This window comes from Haliotis asinina, chromosome 7 (assembly GCF_037392515.1).
Source record: "Haliotis asinina isolate JCU_RB_2024 chromosome 7, JCU_Hal_asi_v2, whole genome shotgun sequence".
NCBI classification, from domain to species: Eukaryota; Metazoa; Mollusca; class Gastropoda; order Lepetellida; family Haliotidae; genus Haliotis; species Haliotis asinina.
This window is the reverse complement of record NC_090286.1, coordinates 12,362,608-12,389,785: the sequence shown is the minus strand read 5'-3', so window position 1 is coordinate 12,389,785 and position 27,178 is coordinate 12,362,608. Positions and strand designations below refer to the sequence as shown.

General features: G+C 40.0%; 2 protein-coding genes across 2 annotated transcripts in view; both read left to right on the top strand.

Annotated features, from left to right (window-relative positions):
• The first annotated feature begins 3,961 nt into the window (after positions 1-3,961).
• On the top strand, positions 3,962-11,321 carry LOC137291004 (uncharacterized). The gene is made up of 6 exons (XM_067822240.1): positions 3,962-4,017; positions 5,808-6,026; positions 6,690-6,881; positions 7,386-7,547; positions 8,393-8,513; positions 10,172-11,321. Exons 1-6 carry the CDS (start codon positions 3,963-3,965, stop codon positions 10,707-10,709), a joined length of 1,287 nt encoding a protein of 428 aa, XP_067678341.1. The 5' UTR covers position 3,962; the 3' UTR covers positions 10,710-11,321.
• Positions 11,322-12,173: 852 nt separating this feature from the next.
• LOC137291298 (low-density lipoprotein receptor-related protein 4-like) overlaps positions 12,174-27,178 on the top strand; it is a 106,814-nt gene continuing 91,809 nt past the window's right edge. Inside the window, exons 1-11 of the mRNA XM_067822600.1 lie at positions 12,174-12,254; positions 18,763-18,840; positions 19,841-19,966; positions 21,017-21,139; positions 22,728-22,850; positions 23,618-23,740; positions 24,508-24,630; positions 24,780-24,893; positions 25,273-25,389; positions 25,660-25,782; positions 26,750-27,016. Coding sequence (XP_067678701.1) covers positions 18,783-18,840; positions 19,841-19,966; positions 21,017-21,139; positions 22,728-22,850; positions 23,618-23,740; positions 24,508-24,630; positions 24,780-24,893; positions 25,273-25,389; positions 25,660-25,782; positions 26,750-27,016 — 1,297 coding nt within the window. The 5' untranslated portion in view covers positions 12,174-12,254; positions 18,763-18,782. The remainder of the gene's footprint in view (positions 12,255-18,762; positions 18,841-19,840; positions 19,967-21,016; positions 21,140-22,727; positions 22,851-23,617; positions 23,741-24,507; positions 24,631-24,779; positions 24,894-25,272; positions 25,390-25,659; positions 25,783-26,749; positions 27,017-27,178) is intronic.

The window sequence follows — 27,178 nt, the reverse complement described above, 5'->3', positions numbered from 1 at the left end:
ACCGAATGTTTGCTGAATACATTACATAGACAAAGGGGATAGAATTTCGGTGCACCCTGGACTTATGTTGAAATAAATAGATCGTTTGAATAAATGAAGTTTTAAGGAAACTTATTGAAATGATTTAGTCTATGACATGAATTTCACGTTTTGATCAACACTTCCCCATGTATCTGAAGTCAAGGGAACATCGCATCGATGAAATAATGCAAACTCTTTTTATCAACCCTCATGGGTTTTTTTTATCAAAGGTAAGTCCTAACTATACTGCCCATCAAAAGTTTAGACTCAGAAGTGTAAATGTAGTCACTTCAGTCAACTGTTCTCAACTAAATATTCCACACTGTTTAAAGGTTCTGTTTACACGTGACCTGATGTATTGTAATACAAATTCGTAACGTTGAAAAGATTATTGTCATGAATTCAGTAAATGATGAAAGTCAAATGAAAAGAAAATGAAAAATTGCTGAATTCTTAACAAAACTCGACACCAAAACGCAACTGTGCACATGCACAATATTTAAACATGCTTCTCGTCAATTTGAGGCATGATACGTCTGCAATACATCTGCATACATTTTGCAGTTGGTACCTCAACGTTAATGCAGAAAAACACAACGTGTGTGTGTCATCATACACTCTTCAAAAAAGAAACGCAAAATTCAAAAATGATACTTACAATTTTGTACACATATGTCAACTCAAACGTTTTTAGAAGATCACGCTTGACCAAACGCAACCAAAAATGATTTTGAACGGTTTTATCAATCAGGATCGTCATGATGTGCTTGGATGTCATGAAGCACGAATATCAGACAGAATGATTGTTTCTCACGTGCCAAACACGAGCACAGAATGTGACTATAAAAGATCCAAATGAATCTCACAAGTTTATCCACGATCTTTGCAAGTACTGTACACGAAAATGGGACGTTTCAACGCTACCGATCGAAATCAGGCAATTGGACGATTGCAAACTGGCGAATCAAAGAGTGAGGTGGCAAGGATCTTCAACGTTCATCCCAGCACAATAACTCGATTGTGGGATCGATTTCGTCAAACAAATTCGACAAATGACCCACCACACCTGCCCAAGATCGGTACATTCGGGTAACCCACCTACGTGACCGCCATTGTACCACCCGGGACACAGCACAAGAACAGTGCCCGAAGAGTGTCCGATCAGACAATCAGGAACCGTTTCCGAGAAGTAGGAATCCGTGCCAAACGTCCAAATGTTGCCCCCTCCTTGACACGACTACATCGACGTCGACGAGTGAGATGGTGTTACACGGTGCTGTCATGGAACCTGGTAAACTGGAGGCGCATATGGTTTAGCGATGAATCTCCTCAAGTGACGTGATGGAGACCTACAGACGACGTCATGCTCCTAACTGCATCAGACAGGTGGACAGATTAATCGGTGGGGAGAGTGTTATGGTGTGGGGTAAGATCTCATACACCCGCAGATCGTAACTTGTGCTTGTCCAAGGCAATCTGACGACCAATCGATACATCGACCAGATTCTCCGTCCGCGCGCCCTTCACCTTGTTGACCGTCAACAGCAGCTCTTCCAACAGCACTTGCCAGTCACAACATCAATACCCTCTCCTGGCCCTCCAGATCCCCGGATCTAAACCCAGTCAAACACCTTTGGGATCAGATCGATAGACGGGTACGTCGTAATCCACCACAGACTCGCCAACAGTTGTTCCACATGCTGCTGGAGGAATGGACAAGGATTCCAAAAGAAAACATCAAACGACTGATTCAATCTGTACCCAGGAGGTGTCGGGCAGTGGTAGCTGCTGGAGGTGGCCATACAAGGCACTGACTTCAACACCACCTGGTGGACACCTGTAATGACTGTGATGACCGTTATTCTCATGAAATCTGGACAAGATAGCAATGCATTGCTCCACAAACTTTCATTCATGTATCTTCTTTCCGCTGACCTACACGTCCTTGAATAACACAAAATTTTCATTGATATTTGGGGTTTGCGTTTCTTTTTTTCTGAAGAGTGCAGTTTGAAATAATATTCTGTGTTGTGCGTTCATCAGTCAGTGCTATGAGTCGTAACATGTCTGTATTTGTTGATTCAATTCTTACCAAAACATATTAAAATCTTCTTGCTTTGGTAAGAACAACATCTCTTTTAACCACAAACCGTCTACTCTCCAGCTATAGGTTTAGATCCTGATTACCATTAAGTTTAAGAAAAGCATTGCTACAGAAACAAATGTACATAATTTGTTTTAAAACACATTCTGTCAAGATGAAAAAATCGGATTTGGTACCAAAATCATTGTATGTACTATTATGCAAACATATCAAATAAAATTACAACATTGTGCAAAACCTTTTTTGAATATATTCTTATTCTCTCATCAAGCAAAAACGTTCATATCACAGTCCATAAATTAGTACATTAGTACCTTATTCTGTTTGTGACACGTATGTGACCCTCTTTTTACGCAATCCACAGATAAAAATGGTTTACTCGCTGTGAGGACACAACAAACAGAAATTCCCTCATGGTACGTTTGAATGTGTTTGTTGTAAAAGGCTCCACTCAGCAATATTCAAGCTATATGGCAGCGATCTGTAATTTTCGATTCTGGACCAGACAAGCTAGTGGTCAACAGCATGAGCATCGGTTTACATAATTGGGATACGATAACGTGTGTGAACCAAGTCAGCGGGTCTGACCACCCGATCCCGTCTTTCACCTTCTACGGCATGCATGGTTTGCTGAAGACCTATTCTAACCCAATGTCCCCAAATGTCTGTGTATAATATGTCTCAAAAAAAATGTCAGTGCAACGTAAAACTCAACTCAACTCAACACAACGTGTCCTCCTAAGAAGCATATATATGGCCTCAACAAATGTTCGGGGTAGGTTTTGGGCGTTGGTGGATAGGTTTCACGGCATCTTTTGTACAAATGTTCACACACTTCAGAAAAAGCCAGACCGAACTTTCATCAGAAAAGAAAACATTATCCCAGTCTTAATTGTCGTGAGCCCTACGCCAGTTTAAACGTCTTCCTTTTGTGTATCTTTCATCTATGTTGAGTCAATCCCGCGCTTTGTCACCAAATAAAGTCTTTGTAATTCTTGTCTATGGGTATCACTACATACAAGAGGACTTCCTCTATTAATTGTGTCATATCTGGTATTCTCAACACTTCAGTTTTCCCCAACACACAGTCTGTAGATTCGTGGTACCGAACTTCCATGGCCTCCCTGTCCCTGTCTTTTTGCTCAATCCCAACTCTTGACAGAATATACTTCAAACTTCTGTACACTGTAGACTAAGGAATGCCATGCTTACCAGCTACTTCTTTTGCATTAGTCACAGTCTTTGCAAAATCATCTAGATCTAGCTTTCTTTTCATCTTCAGCCCTCAAATTTGACATGTGAACAAACGAAGGGCACCTGTTGCACGTGATGTAGTAAGGTTAAGCCTTACAGAGTTGCCTCCCATATTGAGTATTTCACTGCACAATGTAACGCCTATCTGAAAATTCTATTATCAGTATTATAAAAGAATTTTGTCAATACGTTCTGATAAAACTATTTCTAAAAAGCTTAAGTAGAGTTTTTTCAGCGGAAACTAAAGAAAACATTTTTCATGGGTCTGTTCATAACAGCGACTACGTGTAAGTGATCTGAAGTAACCACAGAGATAGCACTTGACAGATTGAAGTGCTACACTGTAGGGACTATTTAACATCGTCAAGAATACCAGTGCATTGTTTGACTCACCACTTGCACGAGCTGTTTCCGTGTTATGGGTCGTGTGGTACACCAAAGATCCCTCCCCCATCCCCCTTCTCCTTACCCCAATCCCGACCTTTGTGCCACCCTCTCAGTGATTCAACACAGGATCCGACCTCTTTAAATCGACATATACTTCTGTCTGTTAAATGGGGACACTTACAAGGATGCTAGCACAATGGTCGGCATAATATTAATCTGTGTCACAGGAATATTGTCTTGTATTACTGCAGGTGAGCGTTTCAGTGTCTTTTGTACGATTTGTGAACAGAGGTACATGTATATTCTGTGTATTCCACTTTCATACCCAAAATGTAAATGTTTGTGTTTCAGAATGCAGGAATAATGCAGTGACACGAGCTGTCAAAGGTTTATCCTCAGTTACTATGCTAAAATGCAGGAAACATTACACGTCTACGTTTATGATACCACGCTTGAAACCTTCAGTAAGGTGTGGTTTTAACCATAATGCGAAACCTAACCAATTTCATATATACTATTTATCTTACTCTTTAATTTCACTGGTCAGTGATGCTTTTTTAACAAGTTTATGTGTCACCCGTCACAGGCGGGTGACAGCTGAAGAAAATATCACCCGCTGCCACGGTAACCGCGAAAACTCTCCGCCGAGAAGCTGTATCGCTAATAATCATCTGACGTCATAATATGACGCATGCAGTGCCCAGAGCTCCAAAACCGTTCGACTAGCTGTTTTGTGTTCACTATGTCGTCATTTATTTCACCGACTTTCGCTGCTTTATTGAAACTACTTTATACATTGAAATGTTTGCGCACTCAAATTAAACATATAATCATTTGGCGTCTACCTCTCAAATTTTATTTTTAAAATCAGTGGAATATATTCCGATAACCTCAAGACATCAACGAAATTGGTTAGTAATGTTTATAGTTAATATAATTTCTGTGTTGTTTTCATTGCAAAATCTAGTAAATTTGAGAATTGTAGCACATTTCCGTTTGTTGATTTTTGTTTCACACAAAACTATTTCACATACAGATTTGAAGCGTTTCGGGTGTCCCTAAACGTTATAGCGTGGAATATTCCAAAACGCAACGTAAAACTAAATTCACTCATTATAAGAATATTACTAATCCCGATCATCCCCTAGTTTGAGTCTATTTGGAGTAAAATACATTAATTGAAATTAATTGAGGTTATCAGGTATTGCACGTCCAGCATCCTCCATTGCCATATTCTGTATCCCTTGCCTGATAGCTCAGGAAAGGATGCTGAGACAGGGCTGATGATGATCACTGGGTTGTCTAGTCTAGACTCGATTATATACAGACCGTCGCCATATGAATGTGGCTGCGTGTGGCGTTAATCAACCGACCAACCAACGTATTCGATGTACTTAAAAGTCCAAATTCAATTCCACTCATTCCATAAAGAAAGGGTACTCAAGACAACGACCATACCAAAATCTGGAACAGTTCACAGTTCAGCAGCCTGGTTGGTTTTAATTTGTTACAAAGTAATGATTCATCTCTTTGTGGTCTTCAGAATGCCAACGAAATCCTCGATTCGCTGTGTCATGTAGTCATCACTGGAAGAATTACACTGGCCACGGGTGACTTCTGTTTGCGTGAGAGTTTCTAGGACTGCACTGCCATGTGCAAAATTGTAATTCTCTTTTTAGTGTTGACTTGCACAAACCATACTGTACATATTGTAAATCATCTGTATGTTCTCTGTGTCACTTCGTGTGATTTATGAGAATAAACTTCTTCTTCCTCTTCTTCCTCTTCCTTCTCCCACAACGAAACGCGTGTGACACATCTGGTCTCACTTTTTGGCGAGTGAATTACTCGGCTATTAACCTTCTTGGGCCTCACGGGAAGCTTGGGTTATCCGGGGTACTACTGCCAACCATATTTTATGCGCTTCGAGCATGCCGGTACGCTTAGAGCATGCACGTGCGAGGTCGCTGTGTAAGTAATCCTATTATAAATGTACATATCATGTTGCGCATAAAATTCAACCGTGATTCACATTTTACAGTCGCCCCTGACAGTAACCAACCAACGACACAGTCCCACGGTCCGGTGAATCCATCTCTCACTGAAGGAGGTTCGTCGAGTTCATCCTCTGCCGTAAACGGTGTCACGTCTGCCGCCTCTTTAACGCCATCCATCCGGGATACGGACTCAGCACGGAGCGTGGAGTTACAAAACCCTGTCTGGATAGTCTGGGTGGACGTCAATGTGCCACCGAATTACGGTACTGTTAAAAGTATACCATCCAAGTGAGAAATTTCTTCGCCATTTTCTGTGGGACTAATTGTAAGCTGCTTTTAACATAATATTGTTATAACAGTTACGTTGAACTAATTAAAGTTCGTTAAAACAGCAGTTGAAATATACAGGAAGTGACCGGAATTGAAACATAGTTCCTAGTATCCGTCAGTTTGTTACAAGCGTGTTGGTTACAAACGTAAACTCTCCACAAAAAGAAACGCATCACTCGAATTTGGGATATTGGACTCGTGTAACTGCGGCAAAAACAATAAAAATATATTATGCTTTCCCCCCCAAAAGTCTCCTTTGAGTAAACATCTTCAGCGTCATAACAGGGCTGCTTTAACCTTTGTCCTTGTTTTAGAAGCGTTTGCAAAGTGATATTTTCCTGAACGTGACCAAGAAAACATGCAAAGATAAATACACGTGCAGGTCAGATGAAAAGGATGCTGTATCGATAACTATAATCAGGCAAAGATGTTGGTTGATGTTTTGAAGAGTGTAGTTTACTGTATTTGAGCGCGAAACTTATGTGTACAGAGTGTTTGAACCCACAGGTCTTTGTAATGAACGTTCCTGTTGGTAATGCCATTTCATCATGATATCTTTAGTACTATCTCCCACTTGCCTATTTCCATGGTTACAGGAACGCAGGAAATAGTCATGACAACCACAAACAATGACACAGTCATGCCGTGTAATGCTATGAACACGTGGGTAACGTCTACAACGTTGAGAATCACCTGCAGGAACGTTGTCAACGCCACCACCATCATACTCGTCGGAACAGACTCGATGGCGTCCAAACTGGGCTTAATTGAAATGTACGTGTACGAAGGTGAGGCCATAGGATTTATCATTCTTTAAAATTATATATTTTTTCAAAGGGTGTTTGAGGAAATAAATAGAGCGCATGCTTACTTAAAACTTGCAAGTTACTATTTACTTAAAACCGTCCAGGTGGAGTAGCCTAGAGGTTTGAAAAATTTGTTCGTCACGCAGAAGATCTAGGTTCGATTTGCCGAATGGGTACAATGTGGGAACCCACTTCTGTTGTCCCATTTCGTGTTTGCTGGTATATTGCTAGAAGCGGCGTAAAACTAAACTCACTCACTCAGAGATCTGTTCATTGCGACTGTTTAAAGCACTTAAAGCACTGTTTAAAACCTGCAAGAATAATTCATTTAATCTGAAGGTCATATGTATCTACCTTTAGTTAGATCAAACTTCAAAGTCAAACTTGATTTATTATGCTGCCTTGCCTCATTTCATTTGTAATTCTTTTGCAATTTTCTGTTTATTGAAGTATGAGATTTTAATGATGATATCACTTTCACAAAAGACTGTCAACCTGGCCGCTATGGACAAGAATGTGGGACCCTCTGCAGCCAAAATTGCACCGAGGGCCTTTGTGACGACGTGAACAGCACATGCACATGTGTTCTGGGATGGAAGGGAGATAACTGCGATGGAGATACGTTCAACAGAAGCAACAAGACCCACTGTAGATAAACAATGGCTTCAGCTCCTCTCTTTGTCGATATTACACGTATTCGTTAGCATAAAATGTTCATATATGATAACCAATCACAAGACATAAGACTGTCCTTATTTTGTTCTGTGTTTTCCTGTAATTTCATTCAATCTGACGTGAATTAATGTAAAGGTTTCCCGGCTCAGTTTTTCTGACTGTGAAAAAAATGTATGCCATTATCCTTATTCTTGCAAACTTATGAAAACCTCAGTTCAGCTTTAACTTTCCTCATCTTTATTTACTAAGAAAATGTTTTCTAAGCAAAGCTGCTTGGTCCAATTCATAATTATATTTTAAGATTAAAGCCGAGTGATCTTTATTTTATTTTTTATTTTTTCATATTTTTCTCCACCAGCTCACGTGGTGTTGCGGTTGGCGATTAGAAACACCTAAAACAGACAATATGATTCCTTAGGCAGGATAAAAAAAAATAAATGTTTCCTCGGGCACATATTTTTTAAAAGTGACGAGAGCGGTGGGACTTTTTTTAATAATTGTTAACTCACGTGTTAATTAGTTTTAGATTCAGTCACACTCGTTCTTACAGACACTCATTCTTTTAGTAAACAAATGGATGATCAGGACGCGGCGAAGTCAAAATCATCGCGCACAAATACAAGTGGAGCGCCCATGCCCGAGAAACATTTTACTTTTATATTTAGCCTTAAAAATGTTTCACAAACCCATGATCGTTGGTTTCACCCAAGTGATAAGTTTCTAATGCCAAATGCTCCTGCTAGGCTTTCCTTTAAGCTTAAGCAGTCAATCCATGGCATCATTACCAAAATGACAACATTTTTTTTTTCTGTCGCCAGTCCCTGTGGACACATCTGGGCCTGGGATCAATCCTGTGTTTGCTGGTGTTGTTGGGACGGAAATAGCCGCTGTGATAGTACTGCTTGTTGTAATGACTGTGCTCCTCGTCCGGAGACATCGGTCAGTATAAACATATCGTAGTGAGACTTTTATTATCGTCTCATTGCTATCTCTCATTGTTATTTGTCATTATTATCGTCTTATTATCGTACATGTTATGTTACAGTTCATAAAGATTTACAAAGTTATAAAAATAAACAACCAGTCGCCAAGCGATTTACGAGAGACTAAACACTAAAATACAAATTTAAAGCATTATATGACAATGTCATAAACGTATCTAAATAGATAAACGGCAGAGATAAGACATTAAAATATGCATATTATAACATGAGTAAGAATGACAGTTTCAGTATGTAAAATACTCCTTCGTTTAAAACGTATATCATGACAGGTTCTGGGTGTGTGAATGACTACTTGTCGTACTCAAACTATGTTATCTGTTGTTTAACGCCACACGCATTGCAAATGTCTTCCATCTTTCTGGAAGTCGGTCTGTAAATGATCGTGTGTGGGAGAGACAACTATATATATGTATATATATATATGTGTGTGTATGTATATGTATATATGTGTGTGTGCGTGTGTGTGTGTATATATATATATATATATATATATATATATATATATATATATATATATATATATATATATATATATATATATATATATATATATATATATGTACATATATATATATGTACATATATATATATATATGTATATATATATGTGTGTGTGGGGGTGTGGTTAATAGGCAAAGCATACGAAACCAAGTAATCGGTTTTGCCAGACGTACGAACCATACTCGTCACACATCTGCACACGGACACACCAAACTGGTTGTACGAATGAACTTGACTTTGGACGGAATGTGTCTGTCAAAGGGCGGATCGCTTCGAAATTTTAGAGATGACGTATACAATTATGAGTATAAACAGAGTAATAAAATTGTTGCCATGATGTCGTATTTCTTTGTGTCAGTAAATGTATCCCAAAAAATCAAATGTTTCGGTATTTCACTTGCTTAAAAAAACAACTCAAAAAGCGTACGTCTGTGTGCATGCATGTACATTCATTGTATCACCGATACGATTAGAGAAAGCTGATCTGCCAGTATGCATCACTTAACATACTTATATTATATTTGCAAAACTTTCTGTCAGTTCTTTAAACTGATGGTATTTGGAAAACATCATATTACTTTTCACAAGAGTCATCATATCAATGCATGGTATGGATTTACGACTTCTATATAATTAAGGACACTCTGTACATACTATCTCTGTTCCAATCCGTTGCATAAACACACCCCTTCGTTTCTATGAACTCTGTACATGTCCGTCAAATCATGTCACTTGATGTCCTTGCTCTGTATATCTCAGTCCTTAACTCCATCTCACTTACCTTTCGTACGTACTACCCTAATTACATGTATACTGATCATATTCTGTCATTCACCTTATCAAGGGGTAAGACGTAGCCCATAAACGTCCTGTTGCAAATGAAGTTTTAAATCCATGGCATGCGTTGTTATGTTATCTTCCGAATTCTAAATGAGCATTCAGTGTCCTTATAAATAAACAATACCTTTTAACATACAAGAGTCATCGATTAATCCTTTGGTAGACAGATCACTTAAACGATATGCATTGTAACATTGCAACATTTTGTATATGCAAATATAAAAATCACGTTTCATTTTAATTTTCTTTCAGACAACACTCACAAAGAACACTGCAGCAAGATGCGTATGATGATATCTTTAATGACATTCCTTCGCTTTGGAATGCGCAACACAGTCTAGAGGATCAGTCAAGTGTGGATTATGACGTTATTGATGTCACATCAAATGACCAAGACAAGGAGCCGAACAGACCGTTCGCTGATGGAACTTCAGAATCGATATGTGAAGAAAATCATTGCGAGTCATGTGGGAGTTATATCACAACGATATCACGTGAAGGAGAGACACTTGCTCAAAACACCGGATGTGGACAGACTCAAAGCGAGTCACCTGGAAGTTATGACGTTCTTGACGTCACATCACATGGTCAAGACGGTTTGCTCGACAAACCTACCTCGACCCTAACAACCACACAGTCCTTGCCTGAAGACGATTCAAAAGGGAGTTATGACATTCTTGACGTCACATCACGTGATCCGGACGAGACGCACGAGAAGCCCTACACGGGTCTTACTATCAACACACAACACCAAAACATTACGACAACGGGAAGACAAGAATCAGTTTAAAACACATCTCGCTTTAAATCCAGTCTCATCTTCAAACAGTAACACAGAATGAATTCCAAACAATCCTTCAAGTAACACAAAATCGTTTCTCTTAGAACAGGACACGGATCAAATCATATATAGTGAAATAGTGTGCCTACGTTGGGATCATTGTCCCATATGTTCAAGAAAATCAGGAAAGTGATCACGATATCAAGATTTTGTTTGAAACTGGTGAAAAAAAATCATGTACACATACCCGAATGCCATACCGCCACCACGTCAAGGCAAGTCACGTGGGATTATGTCGTTCTTGATGTTATATCACGTGATCCAAGTTCTCAACGCATCGGTTCCACAGTACACACTAGCGATGATATATCGAAATAAGAATTCTACCTGGAAGTCGAGTGTTTACTGTCTCCATATATCCATGTGTGTAATTTATTTCGATGTTGAGATCATTCGTCCCTTTGAATGACCGTATCTTTCATCTAGTGGACCAGAGAGCGAGAGACTTCCTCCCTCGAGGGTCATTGGGGGTAGCCTACTGATTAAGGCGTTCGCTCGTCACGCTGCAGATCCAGGTTCAAAATCCCACTTTCGTACAATGAGTGAAACGAATTTCTGGTATTCCCCGCCCGGAATAATGATAAGAGCGACGTAAAACTATAGTCACTCACTCGGTCACTTCCTCGGTCACTCGTCACACCAGAGACGTCACGATATGATAATAATTGTTCCAAGGATTGGGTGCTAACTCAGCATTCTTTCCGAAGAAGTGGCATCAGGGTGGCCTAGTGGTTAAAGCGCTGAATCGTCAAGGCGAAGAACCGGGTTTCGATTCTTCTCATAGGTGCAATGCGCTAAGCTCATCTGTGGTTTTCCCCGCCGTGTTATAATTGCTAATAGCGGCGAAAAACTAAAGCCACTCACTCATTCCAAAGACAATGAAAACGTTATAGCAGATGAATATGCCTTTTTTAACACACACACACACACACACACACACACACATATACATACATACATACATACATACATACATACATACATACATACATACATACATACATACATGAATTTAAAGAGAGTTAGAGTAATTATTTTTAATTTTCCAGCTCATTAAGCAATGTCATGTGCTAAATATCACACATCACAAAAATATGAGGCGCGATGCAATCACTTGTTTGATCATTGATGAGAGTTTTCATTTTTTATTGTTTTAATTGTGATTGTGTGGATGGATGTTAGAGCCCGCAGCGTCACACTCTGACATGAACTTTATGTTTGCATGGTTAGTTTTAACATACAGTTCTGGAAGTCACCCCCGGAAACAGTTCGACATTTCTTTGTGCAGCAACGCTTTGTGGGACTGGGACTCAATAATGTCAGACTTTAAGTACGTTTCGCTGAATCAGCGACAAGGATGTCAAATTAGCCAATGACTGCCATGGTAAACATCACGTGATGACGACGTGGGTCAACTTTCTCATGTCCGGTTCTAAGTGTCATGCATGTACACGCTTGCGGTTTGACGTGTAGTCGCACTTCTTCGTCTTAAAGGTAACACTCCTTGTCTTTCTCGCATAATTTTCTGATTCATATTATACTCTAGTCTATATGCAGATATTTTTTTTAATACAGCGCTTAAAAGCCTCAACACGTATTATCCATGCTCTATATATAGATATACTACTAGATTAGTCTACCGTGCAATAGTATGGTGCACAAGATCACTCTACGAAATCTATATTTGTAAATCTGTTGAACCATAAGACCAGGTTATTGCAAGCAGACTCACATGCACAGAAAGAGGCACACACAGACAAACAGACGTCCTCATTACATCACACACGCATACACTACACACACACCTCACACGTACAAGCGCGCAGACACGCGTATGATGTTTTCGCGACAAGACAGCGACGGCAGAGGAGTTTACGTGTAAAATGCGGCATGTTATATGTGTTAACTTGCACACTGAAGGCATCGTACACTTCCTCGCCCCAACACACACACCCTGTCCAACTCATATCTGTCGCTTAGCCAGTTCATTAGATTCAAACGGGACCGTACTTGAATGACACAAATAACTAATGAGTGAGTGAGTGAGTTAATATTTATCGTCACAAATAACTAATGAAAAAACAGTTACTGTTCCTGCCAATGTAGCATGTTTATCTTAAAAGTATTATATAAACGGCAAAGCGTAAATCAGTATAGTTTTACGCCGCACTCAGCAGTATTCCAGCTACATGGCGGTGGTCCCTAATTAATCGAATCTAGTGATCGACAGCATGAGCATCAGTCTTCTCAATTGGGATATGATGACGAGCATCAACCACGTCAGCATCACGCGATGCCGTTAGGCAACTCGTACGATAAGCATGCGTTACTGAAGAACAGTTGTAACCCAGATATCCACCACAGGCAAAGCGTTCAGGAGACACTTGTGGCTTTTTCACACAAAGACCTCATTCTTTTAACAAACCCTGAAGAGACATACAGGTAGGTGCCGTTGTAGTATTGTTGTAAACCCGCGCTCCACTGAACGCTCCATCACTATACACTGCCAACCCAAACAAATTCTCATACAGCAGACGTTGAAGTACCTGACTTTGGGAGTGAGTGTACGGATCCTAGGTAGTACTTACACTATCACTCAAAACAAAATAACTACTGACAGAAACATTTGCCTTCGAGCCGTATCGACACTGAACGTCAGAGAGTATGAAACCCCCAAACAATAAACATACTCTGGCAAATGCCTAGCATCAAGTTTGGATGCCATGCATGAAGATTAGGACTGGTAATAACTGGTAAATACCGTAATGCGTTTTCAAACGATACGTGCAATACCGTTTCTGAGAACCGGTATATTTGGTATAGAACGCATATAACGTATGGTTATCTTTATTGTTTCGGTCATACTATAATTGTATAAACAGAAAAACGGAATCCCTGACTACGCAACCTTGTTTTGAGACTGCTGTTACCAGAACCATAACATGTTTGGGGGCTTTAATGAAGAAGACAGAATTGACATACACAATTAGTGTCACACTGTCAAAGAATTTAGGCTAAATACAAGAAAATATCACGGGCATCCGCGCATCACTTTTATTTAACCATTTTATTGCCATTTATTTGAAATAATTTTGACCTGACCGCGTCTCGAACATCCATTTGTCCACTATAAGCATGAGTGTATTGAGAATGAGTGTGACTGTATCTACAATTCATTAACAGGTGCGAAACTTCCTAAACTGTATTTCTGAGCGAAAAAAAAATAAATGTCTTCCTTCCACGTCTTTTTGTTTTTTTTTCTATCAAACTGTATAAATAGCTCTAGTTACTTTTGAAAAAAATGTGCTCGAGAAACAATTAATTTTTATGCAGCCTAAGTTCCCAACATGTCGCAAAACGAATGGCAATACCGATACCTGAACCGCAATGTGTTGCAATATATTTGCCACTACACAACCCTGGTGATGATATTTTCTACCTGCTTCATGAGAATGGAGGAATTGAATTTATTCACTTCCGTTATCAGTATCAAAGCCAAACAAAATGCATGAAAAGTTAAATGGCTGATTTTCATCTGATAAAATGTTAAATAACTCGGTATAACGTCTCGACATTTGCAACGTCAAAACAGGAGGCATTGTAAGTCTCATCGTTCCAAAGAAACAACATTATGCAAACTCAATTTATTTATCAGCCAAAATGTTGTTTTCCCAACGACACGTCTCAGCTATTTCCACATCCAAATCTAACAAATAGTTCTCATGCATGCTGCCGCTGACCTCAATGTAACACAGTCGTAGATACCATTACATCTCTCACAAACAGACATCCTTTGGCGCTCCAGGAATGCGGATTTACATTTTCAGGACTGAATTTCATGGTAATCATTTTTCTCAAACCATGATGACTATTTTCTATACTGCAATAGTGTAACTGTATGGATGATGTAAACACGTGCTCCATTCTTATTTAGTATATTTTAAAAATATATAAACCATGGACATGGACATTATAACCAGTGGAGCATTATAACCTGACAGATCATAACCATGGATATTATAACCAGTGGAGCATTATAGCCTGACAGATCACAACCATGGATATTATAACCAGTGGAGCATTATAGCCTGACAGATCATAACCATGGATATTATAACCAGTGGAGCATTATAGCCTGACAGATCATAACCATGGATATTATAACCAGTGGAGCATTATAGCCTGACAGATCATAACCATGGACATTATAACCAGTGGAGCATTATAACCTGACAGATCATAACCATGGACATTATAGCCAGTGGAGCATTATAGCCTGACAGATCATAACCATGGATATTATAACCAGTGGAGCATTATAGCCTGACAGATCATAACCATGGACATTATAACCAGTGGAGCATTATAGCCTGACAGATCATAACCATGGACATTATAACCAGTGGAGCATTATAGCCTGACAGATCATAACCATGGACATTATAACCAGTGGAGCATTATAGCCTGACAGATCATAACCATGGACATTATAACCAGTGGAGCATTATAGCCTGACAGATCATAACCATGGATATTTTAACCAGTGGAGCATTATAACCAGTGGAGCATTATAGCCTGACAGATCATAACCATGGACATTATAACCAGTGGAGCATTATAACCAGTGGGACATTATAACCAGTGGAACATTATAACCAGTGGGATATTATAACCAGTGGGACATTATAACTTTACAAATTATAACCATGGACATTATAACCAGTGGAGCATTATAGCCTGACAGATCATAACCATGCATATTATAACCAGTGGGACATTATAACCAGTGGGACATTATAACCAGTGGAGCATTATAGCCTGACAGATCATAACCATGGACATTATAACCAGTGGAGCATTATAACCAGTGGGACATTATAACCAGTGGGACATTATAACTTTACAAATTATAACCATGGACATTACAGCCAGTGGTTCAATGTAATCAGTGGGACATTGTAACCAGTTTGGCATTATAACCAGTTTGGCATTATAACCATGGGCGTTATAACCATTGGGGCGTTATAACTATGAACATTATAATAAGTGTGGCATTGTAACAATGGACATTATAACCAATGTGGCATTATAACCAGTGTGGCCAATGAGAGACCTATGTGAAACAGAACTGTGTCATCGGTGTGGGTTGATGTATGATGACACATGACTCACGCCTTTGTAGTGTGCGGATACAACTCGGGACAAACTGTGGATGGACCTGATCAGTCCTGGGCCAATTGAATTCAGCGTGAAACGTCACAATATGAACCAACTGAACTTACTCAGTGCTTGTTGTCATGTACATCCGACTTTCCCCTGATCCATGAGGACTTGATTGAGTTTTCCACTCTATGCATAAAATACATCACCATGATGTACAAAGCTGTGTTCCAGTGAAGCATTGTGACTATTGCCTGGTTAAAACACAAACCCGTGTTACTGGAGGGAGGCATTATAACCAGTGTGGCATTTTCACCAGTGTGGCAATATAGCAAGGGTGGCATAATGACCAGGCAAACAATATAAGTAGTATGGAATTATAACAAGGGTGGCATTCTAACCATGGACATTATAACCAGAGGGACATTATAACCAGGGACATTATAACCAGGGTGACATAACCAGAGACATTATAACCATGGCGGCATTATAACCAGGAAAATTATAACCAGTGTGGCATTATAACAGGGACATTATAACCAGAGGGGCATTATAACCAGGGTGGCATTATAACCAGGGTGGCATTATAACTAGAGGGGCATTATAACCAGTGTGGTATTATAACCCGTGTGGCATTATAACCAGTGTGGCATTATAACCAGGGTGGCATTATAACCATGGTGGCATTATAACCAGGGTGGCATTATAACCAGGGTGGTATTATAACCAGGGTGGCATTATAACCAGGGTGGCATTATAGCCAGGAGCATTATAACCAGGGTAACATTGTAACTAATGTGACATTATAACCAGGGTGGCATTGTACGGGGCTGATTGATAGTGCTTCCCTCGAAAATCCAAAACGGACAGCGCGACAGATTTTCCTAGAGAGAGATCCCTATTGCACAAGAAGTGTGTAATGCCAGATTTCAAAGTATGAAGTTATCCATGCACATGATTCTTAGGCTCAAGGAGTTATTTCACTTAACCCTCTCAACATGAAATAAAAGCTGGAAATAGAAATTTGCTTGAGAATGCATCAAAGGAGAGCAGTCACTGATATGTCAGTTTTATTGTGCATGATGAACCTTACTGTTGGTGAGTACTCTTCAACATATATTCAAAATCATAGATATTCTTTGTCACTTAATATTATTTTCTAGTATTCAGAATATTACCACTGCCACCTTAGTATCTATCTTTTACTTTTCATAACAGATATGTAACCACTGTGGACACTGTAACAAACTTTAACTTATACTCTAATCTGTATGCAGAGGGGTTTTTAATACAGCAATTAACATCCTCAACAAGTACAAAGCATGCATGGTGTTTTACGCCGTGTTCACCTTTCATCCATACAACAATTTTACGCTACAGGTGCTAGAAACTGGAATGACATTTTAGAATTATCTGTGATTTTAGAATTATCTGAACATTGTTTCTCAACTTAAATATCTGTGCTGCTTTCCGTCCAAAGTCCCAATATGTGCGGGAATCGGGTAATCCTGGTTACAATGGGTCGTTAGTAATGTTTGCCGTGGGCGGCTAACCGAATCGGGCGGTCACGCTGATCTGTTGAAGGTTTATTCTTCATTATTTGCATAGAGATGAAAGTGAACACTTTACGTTCTAAACCATCCACACGAAATGTCTGTCTGACCGATGTCCCTGTCGACGATGTCACAATGCAATGACACTGTAATGATGGTATCAACTGGATTTATTGTCTTTAAAGCATAAATCTGAACTGATGTCCACGCGAAAGGAGAAAAACCTTTCTCCACGCTCTGTTGTACCGGACAGTGACCATAAATGTTCTGCATACCACAAAGATCTTAGAATGTATTGCATCAATACAGTATAAGGTATAATAAAATATTGTTACATTAAAAGTATAGCTACTCTATTCTAACATTACATCACATAAACAGTTACATGTAACATGATAGATTTTATGGCTTGAAAATAACATCATTAGACTTTGACCCAGAAGAAGTTGCTTAGACGACAACGTTTGTGACAGAAGCAACATGGTGCAGGTGGAAGTGTGGTTCATTGACGAATCACGATTTCTGTTCCGACAGAATTACTCGAAAAAGAGTACGCTGCCTTTCACAGGTCAACAGATGCGAAAGCGGAGGTTTGTTGGTGTAGGTGTCTATATTCTGTTCATAGATGATGTCTGATGGTTGGGGGAGGAGCGAAATTTAACAGCAAATCTCTACATCGGTCAGATTCTCCAGCATCACTTTCTTGCGATTATCAACAAGAGTGGATTCTTTGTGACGAACATCACAAGTTTGTGACGAACTCTGTATACGTGTACGTCGATATCGACATACCGCAAACACACTCTCATAAATGCCCAAAGCGTTTCACAAAGAAAGGGGAGAATTCCACGGGGTAGTATGGAGTAGCCTAGTGGTTAAGGCGTTCGCTCGTTACGCCAAAATGCCTAGGTTCCATTCCCCACAGGAGTACGATGTGTAAAGCTCATTGCTGATGTCCCTCGCCTTGATACTGCTGGGGTACTGCTAACAGCAGCGTAAAACCATATTCACGCTTTTATAATCAGAATTGTTATGACATCAGACCATGTAACTTTCACCATACTAAATTTCATCCTTGCATCAATTAAATAACTGTACATATTTGTCTTGTTAGCGCTAATTCAGTAAACCTATACGTTTGTGTTTGGAGAGTATATATTGTCTGTACTGACATGCATACCTTTCATCATTATTTCTATTGTATTTTCTTCATTAATTTCTCTCCTGGCCTTTGTTGGCACAAGAATAGTGCCAGTGCACAGCTCAACATTGACGCCTTTTATCTTCAGGTCTCCTTCATCACCGAAGGATGGTTACTGGGGCATTTACCATTGCTGCAATAGGGATATTCATACTGTTTCCACATGGTAAGTACCATTTTGATATTTGACACCTTTAAAAGTAACATTTTGGTATTTGATACTTGTAAATCCATCTTATGATGTTTGATAACCTTACAAGTTCCTTATGTATGCTTAATATATTTCAAGGTACCATTTAGATATTTGATACCCTTAAAGGTACCATTTAGGTGCTTGAAACCTTTGAAAATACCATTCTAAAATTTGATATCTGTAAAATTACCATGTTTGTGCTTGATATCTTTTAAAGTACCATTTTGATGTTTGATTCCTTAAAAGTACTGTGTTTATTTTTGGAGCGTTTTAAGAGAACGTGTTTTAATATAACTACATTATCATAAATTTACCCTACAACAAGCACTAGAACCGATATCAATGTCGGCATGTCCTCATTAGGAAGGATACTAAAGATTTTAAACACTCCCGTGTAAGCTAAGGCAAAACTGAGGTCAAAGATATCAGTTTATATTACCAGTAGAGAGGGCTAAATGAAAACAGGTTGTATGGAAAGCCTTTTTAGAAAGCAATTTTCTATAAAACTGCGAATAGTATTTAAATATAGTTGCTTGTTGTACAAGAGAAGATATACCAGATATTGTTAATTCAGATTTAGGGCTTTAAGTTTCACCTTTGACATAACGTTTTACCTGTATCACATCGTCCTGTGGTGTGAGGAGACCAGTATGCATTGGGGATTTAAGATTCAGGAACATTATGTTTGACCTGAGACATTATCATTTAGAAGTACGTTATCCTTGCGATTTGGAGATACATTGATTTGTTTGGAGAAAACAGGTTGCAGGACGTTACCAAGGATGAGGTATTGGGTATACCCCCAAGCTCTGTGTTCCACACACTAGAGAAGATGACGTCCAAAAGACCTCATCCTTATGGTCTGAATTTTTTTATTGGACGTAGAAAGGGTTTTGTCGTTTATAGTTATTTCAAATATAGTGAATTATAGTGAATTTAGCCCTAACTCGAGGTTATTGTACACTACATCCAGGTAAAGACGCTGCAACCAACAAGGCGGGCGTCAATTTCGAGTGTACTAACGGAAGAACAATTTTATTACAATGGAGATGCGATGAGGAAAACGATTGTGGAGACAACTCTGACGAGAGCAATTGTTGTAAGTATCAGACAGTATTTTGGAGAAAAGGCCGTGTAATGTTTCATGTCATTGGCAGAATCGGTTTTTCTTTGAAAAGTATGTTTGTGCAAAATCAAAATAATTTGGTTTTCATCGATTTTGATTATAGACCTATACATACAACACACGAAACTCTTCATAGTGAGAACCTTCGGTTACAAATTTGCATGTTAGATTGGCTACCCTGTGGTTATGACCTGAAATCAAAATATGACGAACTGTTTACCTGATTGCGGTACATCTCTTAGTCGTGTTTAGGTCGAGCTCACGTCTGCGTCGAACCTTTATGGTTTTAGAATGTGAACAAATGTTCATTGGACTTACCTAATCTTGCCTTGTGAAACAGAGATATTACCTAGTTTTCATTATTATCAAACCTTATAATCCAATGGTACAACAGAAATGTTTGTGTGGAAGGCTACGCTTGGTGTTATTAGTAAACAGCACGTCGGTATGTATCAATGCGCCACTGTAATCATGAGAATAGAGATAATATAAAACAGGGTGCGAACTTAGGGTATGTGAGATACCGTTCATGTTACATATCATAATTTCAGAATGAAGTAACTATCTGATAATACCTGGCCAGCAACCCATGCTTTGTCCGGTGGTCAGGAAACTGCGTACGTTGATGTTCATGATGTTCATCAGTGGATAGTTTGGTCCAGATTCGATGATTTACAGATAACTTACAGTTAAACAACAAACAACTAAACAAGCTTCAATCATAGCTACGAGGGGATGTCAAAAGGCAGGGAGTCTAACACTATTCTCGATGTCCGATGTTGCCATTTTATTGTGAAGGGATTATTAGCAAAGCCATATCCAAAGTTTCACATATGAGGGCAATATGGTTAACGAGATATGCGTCATCACAACTCATGTTTTTGTTATCTTACCTCAGTATTATGGAAGCGGCATAAGCGGCTGCTAACTTAATGCTATCTGTCAGGCACCAAAAAGTTGAAACTGACGATATGTCCAGATGATCCCATGGAGGGAGCATAACAATGGTATTTTCACTTTCAGCGAAACGTACTTGTGCTGCAAATGAGTTTCCGTGCCTGAATGAGAAATGTATCCCCAACAGATGGACATGTGACAAGGAGAACGATTGTGGCGACAACTCAGATGAAGCTGACGACGTTTGTGGTGAGTGTAGCAGGCCATTGGGTTTCCCGCTTAAAAAGTGATACAAACTTTGGAAGCAGCCGCTTTTGCAGATTAGTCATAATCTGATTCACCTAATTGTCGTGGTGGATTTGTTTAGGCAATATATGATGTGCGCATTTTGAAAGCATTTCAGCTACACGCCTTTGCTTTTCTTTCGAGTGATCAGTGTACTTTCTACTAATACCTTTGAATACAGTTCGCCTTTCCAAAGATCTTCGACGATCCATATTTGTTGCAGACTTGCAGACTGGTTGGGTGGTCAGGCCGACAAACGGCCTCCCATGGATGCCAATGAAAGGTTTAAGAAACAGTTGTGGTCTGTACCTGGCGACTGTAACCTTGAGGTGCCACGGATCCGTGATTATGACCATGCAATGCATGAAAAAATAACTGGGTCGTTTGTCTGTCACATTTCACCATGTCACCTCGCCTTTGAAACGTTTCCCTTGCATTCCAAGTACACTCGGTATCCTTGGTTTGGTACCTCCGAATCTCTTGGAGCAGATCAAGAGAGTGCTCAAGTTCTCCAGTTGGAGCACAGCCCCACTGACTCTCTGGGTAATGCAGTAGAGGGGAGTCTACATATTCTCAGGGAAGTTGGTGGAATCGACTGGGCAACGTTTCCTTGGAGAAATGTGGGCTGCGTGAAGAGAGATCTCGAGCTGATCATGAGCCTTACAAGCCTAACTGTGCCAAGATCACCAGAACCCAGTCTGCTGCATACAGCAACGATGAACAGCCGGACGGACTCACCTGTAGGCGCCCTGCTATTCGTCCTTCACCCCCACGTCTCAGGCAGTCGCGTTTGAGATGGAGTAGGCACCATGGCCGCTGGAACGAACGCTATTGAGCTTGTGTGCTATTCACAGATACAAATGCAGATTCAATTTGTCTTTCCATGATGGTCGGCAGAGGATTTATCGTTGCAAAGGAGAAGGAATCACAGATGTAACTCTGGCCGATTTGGTGTTTGGTCGGTCATGGTTTGGGTAGGGATAGTGCTTCCTGGGCGAACTATAGTGCACATGGTCAACGGTAATGTCATTGGGTTCTGGCTATTTACTATTCTAGCTATGCATGGCGTGTATGGTCAACCCTCTTTACTGCATGACGACAACGTTTGGCCTCATACGATCATGATTTCACGGAGGCAGTAGGAGTCCGTAGGAAGCACGCGTAGAGTGGGTGGAATGGGCAGCATGCTCGCCAGACCTCAACACATTTTAGCATGTACAAACGTCATCTAGCACCAGAACTCCGCTGAGCTGTAGTAGAGGAATGGAAACGCTCTTTGTGAATTTGATGAGAAGCATGGGAACAAGGCGCACATGTGTCTTGGACGCGCGAAGAGATTTATTTATTGAATGACCTTAATGCTTCTCATTTTCATTTAGGGGTTTGTTCTGCACAACTGATATTTCCCAGTGTTGTCTAGTGCATGTCTGTTTGTCAACACATTACATGGTGTCTCCCTTAGTTCAATTGTTTCAGGAAAATGTGTTCTGTTCTGTGCTATGTATCATTTGTCCATTTAATTAATGACGCCCAATATATATTTTCTTTATAGGCAGAAAAACATGCGACCCAGACATGTTTGCTTGCAATAATGGTCAGTGCATCACATCAGCCTGGGTATGTGATGGAGCTGCGGACTGCCCAGGATCTGACAAGGAAGACGAAATGAACTGTTGTGAGTATTCATTAAGATTTAGTCATGTACGTGTTGATTTGCAACTTTGAGCTTGTGTGCTATTCACAGATACAAATGCAGATTCAATTTGTCTTTCCATGATGGTCGGCAGAGGATTTATCGTTGCAAAGGAGAAGGAATCTCAGATGTAACTCTGGCCGATTTGGTGTTTGGTCGGTCATGGTTTGGGTAGGGATAGTGCTTCCTGGGCGAACTATAGTGCACATGGTCAACGGTAATGTCATTGGGTTCTGGCTATTTACTATTCTAGCTATGCATGGCGTGTATGGTCAACCCTCTTTACTGCATGACGACAACGTTTGGCCTCATACGATCATGATTTCACGGAGGCAGTAGGAGTCCGTAGGAAGCACGCATAGTTTGGGTGGAATGGGCAGCAAGCTCGCCAGACCTCAACACATTTTAGCATGTACAAACGTCATCTAGCACCAGAACTCCGCTGAGCTGTAGTAGAGGAATGGAAACGCTCTTTGTGAATTTGATGAGAAGCATGGGAACAAGGCGCACATGTGTCTTGGACGCGCGAAGAGATTTATTTATTGAATGACCTTAATGCTTCTCATTTTCATTTAGGGGTTTGTTCTGCACAACTGATATTTCCCAGTGTTGTCTAGTGCATGTCTGTTTGTCAACACATTACATGGTGTCTCCCTTAGTTCAATTGTTTCAGGAAAATGTGTTCTGTTCTGTGCTATGTATCATTTGTCCATTTAATTAATGACGCCCAATATATATTTTCTTTATAGGCAGAAAAACATGCGACCCAGACATGTTTGCTTGCAATAATGGTCAGTGCATCACATCAGCCTGGGTATGTGATGGAGCTGCGGACTGCCCAGGATCTGACAAGGAAGACGAAATGAACTGTTGTGAGTATTCATTAAGATTTAGTCATGTACGTGTTGATTTGCAACTTTGAGCTTGTGTGCTATTCACAGATACAAATGCAGATTCAATTTGTCTTTCCATGATGGTCGGCAGAGGATTTATCGTTGCAAAGGAGAAGGAATCTCAGATGTAACTCTGGCCGATTTGGTGTTTGGTCGGTCATGGTTTGGGTAGGGATAGTGCTTCCTGGGCGAACTATAGTGCACATGGTCAACGGTAATGTCATTGGGTTCTGGCTATTTACTATTCTAGCTATGCATGGCGTGTATGGTCAACCCTCTTTACTGCATGACGACAACGTTTGGCCTCATACGATCATGATTTCACGGAGGCAGTAGGAGTCCGTAGGAAGCACGCATAGTTTGGGTGGAATGGGCAGCAAGCTCGCCAGACCTCAACACATTTTAGCATGTACAAACGTCATCTAGCACCAGAACTCCGCTGAGCTGTAGTAGAGGAATGGAAACGCTCTTTGTGAATTTGATGAGAAGCATGGGAACAAGGCGCACATGTGTCTTGGACGCGCGAAGAGATTTATTTATTGAATGACCTTAATGCTTCTCATTTTCATTTAGGGGTTTGTTCTGCACAACTGATATTTCCCAGTGTTGTCTAGTGCATGTCTGTTTGTCAACACATTACATGGTGTCTCCCTTAGTTCAATTGTTTCAGGAAAATGTGTTCTGTTCTGTGCTATGTATCATTTGTCCATTTATTTAATGACGCCCAATATATCCTTTCTTTATAGACAGAAAAACATGCGACCCAGACATGTTTGCTTGCAATAATGGTCAGTGCATCACATCAGCCCGGGTATGTGATGGAGCTGCGGACTGCCCAGGATCTGACAAGGAAGACGAAACGAACTGTTGTGAGTATTCATTAAGATTTAGTCATGTACGTGTTGATTTGCAACTTTGTTTAATAATGTCCTTTGTCCATGATATTCCTCCAATAAAACATGTTTCACATTTCTTTGCTATCATGAGATTTGATTTAATAACTGAAATGATCTTTTAGCTGTTACATGTAAGAAAGGCGAGTTCACCTGTGACAATGGACAATGCATATCACAGAAATGGAAGTGTGATGGCGATAAGGACTGCGAAGATGGCTCTGATGAAGACAATTGTGGTACGTTGCTCCACACTGACATTCATTATTTAGCTTTTCGACCACAGTTTCCTTTGCAATCCTAAAGACGGAAATGTTGAAATAACATTTCCTGTCTTGTTGAAGTGAATTAATCTAGTTTTACTTTTAACATTGTTCAAGCATCATCACGTCAGAGAACATCAAAAATACACGTGGAGAAAAGAGCATCTACATGGAGTATCGAACCGAAGTCGTGACGAGCGAAGACTTTCACCCGTTAAACAAATACTTATTATAATGATTGAAAATATTTACTTTAAAATTATTTTGGTGAGATGCCAAAGAAAGTTCAACTTTGACGATTGGAAAATTTGACTTGCTTAGTTTTCAAGGAAATTGAAATTCCTTGTCTTTCAAGAGTCATCACCGACGTGTGCCGCCAATACGTTTACCTGTCTCGATGGCACGTGTGTCCATAAAACATGGTGGTGTGATGGAGACATGGACTGTCCCGACTACAGTGATGAAGCCAACTGTAAGGAAATATGTTTCTCAGCAACTATTTAAATGCAAAACGTCTGGTAAATGTATTCACTCTTTGATGGTCATTTTGATGATTGATGAAATTTGTATTTTTTATTCTTTTTCACATTTGTCTTTTGTAAACACTTCAAATCTCAAGAGGATATCAATAGCTGTTTCTACAAACTTGTTACACCTGTATTCTGAAATTTTTCTTTGTGCTTTTTTGATATCGTTGAAAACTGTCTCCAGTCTTTGCATGTGTTAGTATTGTCCATTCCAGGCACTGATGCATGTGACGGTGGCGAGATCATGTGTTTAGATGGGCGTGATTGTGTACCGAGATCTCTACAGTGTGACGGTACCTACGACTGTCAAGATGGTTCAGATGAACGAAATTGCACAGGTGGGTGCTTGTAGTGTATATGCATAACGCACAGATTACAAAGATTAGTATGTGATGTTGTCTGGCCAATCCAACGCCATTGTCTGACTCCTTGACTTTTTAATTTCAATTCTTTTCATGTACAATCTGCCTCATTAAAAACCTGAGGTTTAAAGAAATGGACAGGTTCTTCGGAAGAGTAGCAAATACACAACACTTTGGCTGAATGTCTGCCGTGATTGCACAGACCATCAAACGTCACTGCTTGGCATTGTAGGTTTTAGTGAAGTATTTAGATGATTTAGCCGTAGATATGAACAGTGCTTATATCATCGCATCCCTATTGTGTGGTCTGATGCTCATGATGGTGTGGTCTGTGTGGTCTGTGTGGTCTGTGTGGTCTGAACTCGATTAGTCGCACACCGCCGCCATATAGCTGGAATATTTCTGCGTGCGGTCTCAGAAGAAACACCCCATGTAGTCTAAATGCTGTAAGCTTCATAAAGCAATTCAAATCGATATAACAACCCACAAATCAACCCTAAGCCAACACTTTCAAGCCAACCAAATAAAATACACCAAATACACTGATTACTACAAAGTAATGCCAATGACAATACACGGTGAGGTTCCAAACTAAAATCAAATGGTTGAAGCAATAATAGCGGGGTATGTCTGCACCAACAGATTTCACCCTACAAGATCATGGGTCAAGTTTAAAACACTCCTAAATTGGAGTATCATCTTTACTTAGTGGCCTGACGTTATAGGAGGAGAATTCAAGCAATAAAATTGCCATATTGTTTAGCAAAATATTGACCTACCTTAACAACATGTCTGGCCCAGGTGAGGTACCTGCCACCGGTTGGTTGCATGTGCAACACTTCAGTATGCAGTACAGTGTAGTCTTCATTAGTCAGATAACGCAGGACTAACTGCCCTGTTATTACTTGGGACGATGTTCAACCATTGTCGTATGTCCTTGCAGTCATTGCAGTTGATCCGTGCAGCAATAACAATGGTGGATGTGAACAAATCTGTGTCAGCCTGTCCGGAAATACGAGCAAGTGTGACTGCAATCCAGGTTACAGTCTCACGAATGATTCCCAGACTGTGTGTACAGACATTGATGAGTGTCAGGACAATCCCATTCATGGCACATGCTCCCAAATCTGTAAAAACACCAAAGGAAGTTACAAGTGCGAATGCGTTGCCAATTATTCACTCGTCAACAGGAGATACTGCAAAGCTAGGGGTAAGTCTTTGACGCAAGGCATCATGGCAACAAGTTTGACTGTTACAGAAATTGGTGGTACTGCTCCCTTGTGGAGCAGGACTTTAAACCTTCAACTTTGTAGCTATTCTAGAACTAACTGACATAAATTAACAGTACCATTTTATTCCCAGTTTCATTAAC